This window comes from Alosa sapidissima, chromosome 19, assembly GCF_018492685.1.
Source record: "Alosa sapidissima isolate fAloSap1 chromosome 19, fAloSap1.pri, whole genome shotgun sequence".
NCBI lineage: Eukaryota > Metazoa > Chordata > Actinopteri > Clupeiformes > Clupeidae > Alosa > Alosa sapidissima.
Genome location: NC_055975.1, coordinates 6,331,241 through 6,339,442, shown reverse-complemented (window position 1 = coordinate 6,339,442; position 8,202 = coordinate 6,331,241). Strand labels below are relative to the sequence as shown.

Here is an 8,202-nt window from a genome sequence, read left to right as displayed (position 1 = left end):
TACAACTCAAATACCACTCAAAATCCAATACAGTTATTTACAGAATCAAAGATGTTCTGTAAGCTATCTATCTATCTATCTATCTATCTATCTATCTATCTCATGAATCAGTCAGGATCCATAGCCAATGAAAAATACATGATAAGAATTTTAGTATGTCGCTAAATATCAAATTGTTTTGATATCGATATAAGAATTTTAATACTTTCTTGATTTAATTTTCGGAGCCCCCCACCACACCAGTGGAGATCATAGACATTACATGACATAGACCCCCCCCCCCCCCCCACACACACACACACACACAACTGCACTACCCTATCCCACCCATACTGTACTGTCTTTATTTATTTACACATGTACACTGTAATTACACTTATACATATTCTACTGCTCTTCATCCTGCACATACACTTATTCTTACAGTTTTTCTCAGTCCCTTTGGTGCTTTTCTCAGATCAGAATGAAAATTCTCATAACTATTAGTTCAACCTCCACAACATTTAGTAATTTGTGCACATCGAGTAGCAATTTCTCCTTCCTCTGAATAAATTGCAAATGGTTTTGAACATGTATCAGTTGCTTTGTCATGCCAGTCAAAATGAACTATACTTATGGATGCTGAATAGTCGTTCCCAATAAAACTATTAGTCTTCATTTCATTGCTTGAGTATACAAAATTAGTGAACTATTTATCAAATTATGTTACAATGCTGTAGAATTGCAAAGAGCATATACAGTAAAACTGTGAAACATACATATTCAGTGTCTTGTACTCACTCACTCCCCTAACTATACAGCAATTTGTAACTTTACTGTAGTTTTCAAATAGCTGTACAAGTAGGGTATAGTGCTGTCTTGCGCATGTTCAGGTAGTGTCACTGAGTTTGGCACTGTGGTCAAAAATATCCAGGCAACACTCAGGTGTGAGGAACCACTGCAGGTTTATTCACGATACCGGGAGCAGGTCACTAGCAACAGCATGTTCCAGTAACACAACTCAAAGTTCTCTAGGGCGAAGCCCCATCTTATACATGTTAATTACATTGGTAATACAAATCACATGAGTACAATGGTCTTTTCCAAAAAATCCTCATACATACAGAAATACAACAATACATACTGTATACACTTCTTGGACATAGCATGTGATCCATGCGCCATACGCAAGTCATGGGGCTACTCCAAGTAAGTAGATAATTGGTCAATACAATACATATACATCCTTCAGTATTCTCTTGCCATAGTCTAGTTCCTGTCGGGATATTCCTAATATTACTGCCTAAGGCAGAATACCCTTAACTCGTGACAAAAGGGGTCGCATGACCTTTATTAGAAAATCATGACATGGAGAGAACAAATGACAGACAAAGCAAAGTTGATGCACAGTATTGAATGTATAGAAAGCATACAAAGAATATAAGAAAATGAAATGTTAATCACTTCTATGTAATAAATGTAGATTAGTATTCACTTCTAATACATGTAAAATTATTAATAATCACTTATAATACATAAAAATGTTAGTAATCCAAAATTTCTCCTTCAGCACTCACATATTTATTCAGTTTTTCTGATATATATGCTGTTAATACACTGCATATACAGTATCTATATTGTTCTTACTACTACTATAATGGTACTGCCACTACATTACACATATCTGTACATGTTGTTGTGTGTAATGTACACATAATGTACATACATTACATTACATTATTCTGCTCAATAAAGTTACTGCTAATACACTGCACATACTTATATTTAATTTATACTACTCCCACCTTCTGAAAACAACTGTATAATACTGTCTAGACTGCACTAATTACCAGCCAAAATAGTAAGTTGACTCCTGGAGTGGCCAGCGGCTAGAGCGGCAAAAACCAATGTTTGCTTCTTTTACCGATATATTTAACGATATATTTTGCATTTCTTATCCAAACAACGTCAAACTTTGCACTGCACTTACTCGTGCCCGTAGCAAGACACATGCTAAGTCTGAAATCAATCGGACGAACGGTTTGACACACACACACAAACACACACACACACACACACACACACACACACACACACACACACACACACACACACACAAACATGCAGGGAAATTCCATGCAAAGGTCATTCTTACCATGGAAAATAAAAGTTGTGCACACACAAATAGAACTATTGTTTATTGTTTATTGTTTAGGTCTATATTTTACTGTTTTTAACTGATCTGATTGAATTTCATGGAGAATTACACTCTTCTTACATCATAAATATGGTGTGCAACCATACAGAAACAACAGTTTTCACATGGCAATATTATACATGTTTAAAAAGGAGATAAATGGACTCAAGGTTCCAACAAATTGTTATCATTTGACAAATTCCAGATTGACAAGGGAATGGTAGAGCAATGTGTATGCTCAGTTTTCCTTAAGAGCACAGCTCCTCACATTTGTAAGGCTCTTGTTTTTAAGTCAGCAAGTTCCATGACCATGTCACATCCATAACGTTTTATAGGAAAAGTTTATGCTACACATACAGTGTTGATGCAACAATGTCCAAAGTGTCTGTGCAAAGCTGATTTATATCAATGTAAAGTATTATTTAAAACATGTGCCTTTCTTACTTTCAAAACATTTAATGGTGCATTATGGATGTGACGTTATGGATGTTACATAATGTGAATTTACAAGACTTTATTTTACCTCAAAGCTGATAAACGTCTGTTCTGGTGGGATAATAATGCCTCTGTCTGTTCTGGTGGCAACACATTTCACCTTAGTGTTTACAATTGATGTTTCAGAGATTATTAAGATGATCAAAACCACAGGAAGGCCTCAGCATTAGCAAAACAAAACAAAAAGATTAAAATGTCTCCAGTGATGGACATAGCCTATTTTCGAGTGGTCCAATATGAAAATCTGAGTGATTATCTTCTAATTGTCATACTGTTGTTGTACAGTAACTGGATGATCGTGTTAGCTGGTGAGGATGGCTGACTTTGGAGCTGGAGTTAACGTAGCAACCTCCTTCTGTTGCAGATGTGTTCAGCCTGCCGTTCACATCCGTTTACAGTAACACAGTTTAATTTGAAATGTGACGCTCATTGACAAGTTTACAACATGATATGGCAGCATTTGAAGTGTCGGATCCTCTGTAGCTAATACCCACAGAGTAACATGAGTAACGCCAGTAATAAACTAGATGTACCGCATAGCGGTACAAAATATGATACTCCTGCAACTCATGTGCATATAAATGAGTGTGTGCATGTGTGAGTTTGCTTTTGTGTATAAGAGTGTGTATGTGTGTGTGTGTGTGTGTGTGTGTGTGTATGTGTGTGTGTGTTAGGGTGCTAACGGTGTGTGTGTGTGGGTGCGTGCGCACGTGCGTGTGTGTGCCTGTGTGTGTTTATGTGTGTGGGCATGTACTGTATGTGTGCAAATCACTAATGAGTGGGTATGGGCTAGGTTGATGCGGGCTCTTGAGACTAATATACCATAATCATTTTATCATCTTGGGTGCAACGGTTCAGGTAGGGCTAGTTATTTAGCCTAGCGCAGTGAAGTGGAGGAGTGGCCAACAAATGTCATGTTCCCTGGTGTTTCAGTAACCCGGAATCATTGACCAAAATTGATGACAGTAAAAGAAAAAACATATTTATTTTTTATATTTTAAATGACTTGACCTGATTCTTCCTGGGGATCTTAATGGGCACTGATGAAGCAATAATTTCATTGCTAGTTTTTCATAATTACTATTTAAATTGTTTCATATCAAAATTCAATAGGCCTACTTAAGTATGTGTTTTATGTAGTTTGTGGATGACTGGTTCAGACATGTCATATCCATAACGGCAGTTTTTCCAACATAATACATTACGAAAATGACGCATAGTTTCAAAAACACACTTTTTATGTCCAGTCAAGGCTCCTTCATGCTACATATATCACGGTTTCGGCAGTTTCCTTCAAAATTCACAGAGTTTGTAGAAAACGTGTAATCTCTCAAAAAAGTGTGTCTATTTCATGTCACATCCATAACGCTAATAAAATGCCTTGTATTCTTAGGATGTAAATTATTATATAACATTTGAGGATTTGTCAGTATTCAGAGGACAGAGGTTACATTAAAAGTTATGCAAATTAATTCACTGATACTAATTTTGCCCCTGCTCTAAGGCATTTTGTTTATCAATATGAGTATATAACTGTCACATCCATAACGCTGGAACTGCCCTACACACGTTCCTGTGATTAGTGTTGGATCTGTCAATTTGGTAAACATTTCGACCTTAAGCATTTGCTCCCCCCTCTGGTGGAAAAAAGTAGCGTTTTTCCCCCTCTTCACTGTAGACCTAGTTCCATTTACAGTATTAAATGCCGTGTATTATGCGTTCAATAAAAGAACATTGGATATTAAGATGGCCTGGGGGTGCCTTGTGCCCTTGTCTGAAAATAGGCGTTCAAAGAAAATCATAATTTATCCTTACAAACAAACACACACAAACAACTTAATTGGGCTATTAACGTTTTAAGGTAAACTCTTGACAAAGTTCCACTGAATCACACTGACCACATCATGACCACTGAACAACGCCTTCATCAACGAGCATGCCCACATGACGAAAAGGAAGCAAAAGATACAGATGATCATCCTGGCTCAGGTAAACAGGAGTCATCTACTACCTATTCCCAACCCCCTTTACTTTTCATTCAGGTGTTAGGCGAGGGTGTGGCGACTCCAGTGCAACCTGATGCGCGTCTTTTGGATTCTCTTCCTGTATGAATCGGAGAAGACCAAGAGGAACATTAGCCTGTCACTGTAGTATGGGTGTTTATAAAAGTTCTTAGAATGGCGTAAGAATAAAGAATACAACATGGTTAGATCGGGTAAGTTGCCTTTTTCTTGTAGAAATTAAGAAATCAACCCAAATAAGTTAGCCCAGAGCCTTATAAAGGTAGCCTACCTTTACGGTTCTGAGTTAGCCTAAGTTTTAGTGTGTGAGATTGAACTGTCGCAGGGTGGGGCAGCTCGAGTTTCACATTAGTTTGCAGCGATAAAACATATTTGCACAAGTCATTTTTGGGTTCGTTAGTTCGGTTAGACGCATGGAAGGGACGATATTTTCCTTTTGTAAAGCATACTTTACCTGCGGTTGTTTAATGTTTTTGTAGTTATTTGTAAAACAAAGCTGGAAAGAAATGTCAAAGAGATCATGATAATCTTTCCTGCGGATAAAATGATTAGACTAGTTAGACTAGACCTAGTATATTGTGGTCTCCTTTGTTTTGCTGAAACATAATTATGTGCCCATGGCTTTAAGCAAATGAGAATCACTATAAACCAATTTGGCACTGGCTGTGTGGTGGGTTAATTAGCTGGAACTCAGTGGGAGCTCAGTCTTTACACCTGTTCCTCCTGAAGAAAAGTTCAGAGTTGTATATTCAACCAGTAAAGGGCTGGAATATCATATGAATCAGCCACTTAATTATTATGAAACAGCCACTTAATTATTTAATTCTTGTTTGAATAAACATTTTCATTTTCAAGTCATGACATACTGTATAACATATACATGTTTTATAATGTATAATCTTAAATCTTCCCTTTCTTGATAGAAGATGCCAAATAAAACACATGCATTATCCAGTTTGAAACAAAGACAAAACACTTCAGAATGTCACTGACACTGATAGGCCTATATATTGATATATTGAATACCAACAAACACATTTAGGCTGACTCAGTTACCATTAGTCGAAGTCCACTGATGCACAGCATTTTCTCATCCAAATGAAGAGAATGCATTGCCACATAATAACCAAGTAATTACATTCAAATGTCACCTGGTCCAATGCAGGGGTGTGCTGTGCCAACCTGGACGATGACAAGGCCCTGATGAAGATGGGCCTGGGGCTGGTGCTGGTTGGCCATGTCAACTTCCTATTGGGGGCGCTAGTGCACGGCGCCGTGCTCAGGCATGTCAACTTGCACGTCGAGGCTCGCACCATGGAGTACGCCATCTCCAACGTAATAGCGTTGGTATCAGGCCTCATGGTACAAGACTACTTTTGTTTTCAGACCACATAAAATTAAACGAGCAGTGTGTATCTACCAGTGACTGCTGAATGGTTGACATCTTAAGAAGTCAGGGTCCTGTATGTCCTCATATTGATTCATTTTATAGTACTGCTGACTGAGTAGCTGATATTCTAGTGGTTTGCTTGATTTGCCTGTGAAAGGGCACATGGCATTTGTGTGTCCCTGTGTTGATACAACAATGCCCAACCTTTCATCTATCTGATCCCTGTTCTCCATGTTGGGACTTGTAGGCTATCATTGTTGGAATCTCAGCAATAGTCCTATCAAAAAACAGGAAAAACAAGCCTTTGGTAAGAATACGAATACAAGACATTTCATGTCTCCATTCTGATGTTCATGTTCTGTACCTCAGTAGCTTCAATATCCTATCTTCAGTACTTGTATTAAGATATTGATATTGTGTTGTCTTTTCATACTTAAAGATCTATGTCAGATGTCATCTCATCATTGATGAGTATTGACTGCAGCTTTAACTCAGAGAAGATTTTCTGTATGGGTTTTCACCTTATCTCCAGAAATGGTTCCTGTTTGTGGTCAGTATATTGGCAGCTCTCCTGTCCACGGCCTCCACCGTGGGGCTGAGTGTGTCCATAATCATGACCATCATAAATGGAGGCTGGGGCCTGCTGAAATCCTGCGATGAACTCCCCATCAACTACTTCAGCATCACTACAGAATGCCGGTTTGATCCCACAAGGGTCTATGTAAGTTGCGACAGGTTTCTGTGTTTCCGAAACAAACATCGACATGGTTGCCTTGTTTGGAGACACTGGTGTGAAGAAATGTGGGGATGAGGGTTATGTGTAGATTTATGGAAATTCATAAGAGAATGTCTTCATGGTTGTTCTTGTAGATCATATTTGAGATCCAAGAATGTGTTTGTCTTTTATTTCCCAGGGAACAACTATAATTCTGTGGGCTCCTCTGATCCTGATGCTGGTAGTGGAGACTGTGTTCTGTGGGCGCTGCTTTTTCGCCTGCATCTCCTACTTGCGCCTCTCCTGTCCCTGGCGCAGAAGGAAGAAGATCATCAACACCAGGAGGGTAAGCGATTGAGATAGTCACAGTCATGGCCATATATATTTATTTATCAACGCTTATTGACCTCCATATTTTTTGGCACCATCAGTTCGACATGTCTGTGTTTTGTTAGTCTGAGTGAAATATTGTCTTGTGGAAGAGCTAATGGAGTGATTCAAAATTCTAAATGTTTGAGCTTATCTCTGCTGTGTTTCAGGTGCGTATAAAGAGCCCAACGGACCTGGAGTCCACATCTAGCCAGAGACAGTCAGAAGCAGAGCCCGCTGAACAACACGAACTGCTCAGATTCAACACTCCTACTCCTGGAACAATCTGAGCCACTGGGTGGTGCTAGAGATACAAAAACTCTTATCTATGCTATGGTAATAGCCTGCTGCCACACAAATGTCCACAAACACTGCCTCAGGTCTACCACTGGATTATTCAAAGGTCCCTTTATTAAAGAGACATTTGTTCATATCAAAACTAGGGGAAAAGGTTACTGATATATATTATTGTTTTTTTTTCTTCAAAAAATAATTGTTTCTAGTGTATCTTGATGTGTAAATTTCTGACTATGACCATAGATTAAATTATTGCATCCAAGTAGTGATTGCTGAGTGATTTTCGACCACATTTTCAAACTTACTATGTTCCATTTCACATTCGAAATTCAGTGTCTTTTATGAGTTTGACACATATAGATAATTTGTTAAATGATACTGTACAGTATATTGGGAATGACATGTAATTTATGTTAAGTATGTTTGCTTGCTTCTAGAGTACGTTTATTCTGACAGTGTTTTGGTAAACATGTTTTTTAATATAGTGTCTGTGTCCGAGTTGCTTTTGTTCAGTCAACTTACAAGCATGCCAAAGACAAACAAATTAGAATACCACAGTATCCGCCCACCAATCTCTGGTAATAAAAATCCTGTTCCATGAGTTAAATTCAAACTTGGAATTGAAGGGATTAGTGATCAAATAAGACAAAGGAACACATTATGATTTTTTGCACTCAACACACAACATTACTTGTCAACCACATTGTCAAACAGGGATTAGGTATCAAAACAGAGTATG

At 38.1% G+C, this 8,202-nt stretch overlaps 1 protein-coding gene across 1 annotated transcript; it reads left to right on the top strand.

The window, feature by feature from the left end:
• The first annotated feature begins 4,730 nt into the window (after window positions 1-4,730).
• Window positions 4,731-7,948, top strand: tmem54a (transmembrane protein 54a). Its single transcript, XM_042073355.1, has 6 exons — window positions 4,731-4,886; window positions 5,858-6,054; window positions 6,330-6,389; window positions 6,615-6,803; window positions 6,997-7,143; window positions 7,337-7,948. The coding sequence occupies exons 1-6, from the start codon at window positions 4,874-4,876 to the stop codon at window positions 7,454-7,456; spliced, it is 726 nt and encodes a 241-aa protein (XP_041929289.1). The 5' UTR covers window positions 4,731-4,873; the 3' UTR covers window positions 7,457-7,948.
• The last annotated feature ends 254 nt before the right edge of the window (window positions 7,949-8,202 follow it).

Coding starts and splice junctions, on each gene's coding strand:
- tmem54a (XM_042073355.1), top strand. Junction 6,055..6,329: donor CGTTGGTATCAGGCCTCATG/GTACAAGACTAC, acceptor TGGGACTTGTAG/GCTATCATTGTTGGAATCTC. Junction 6,390..6,614: donor ACAGGAAAAACAAGCCTTTG/GTAAGAATACGA, acceptor CCTTATCTCCAG/AAATGGTTCCTGTTTGTGGT.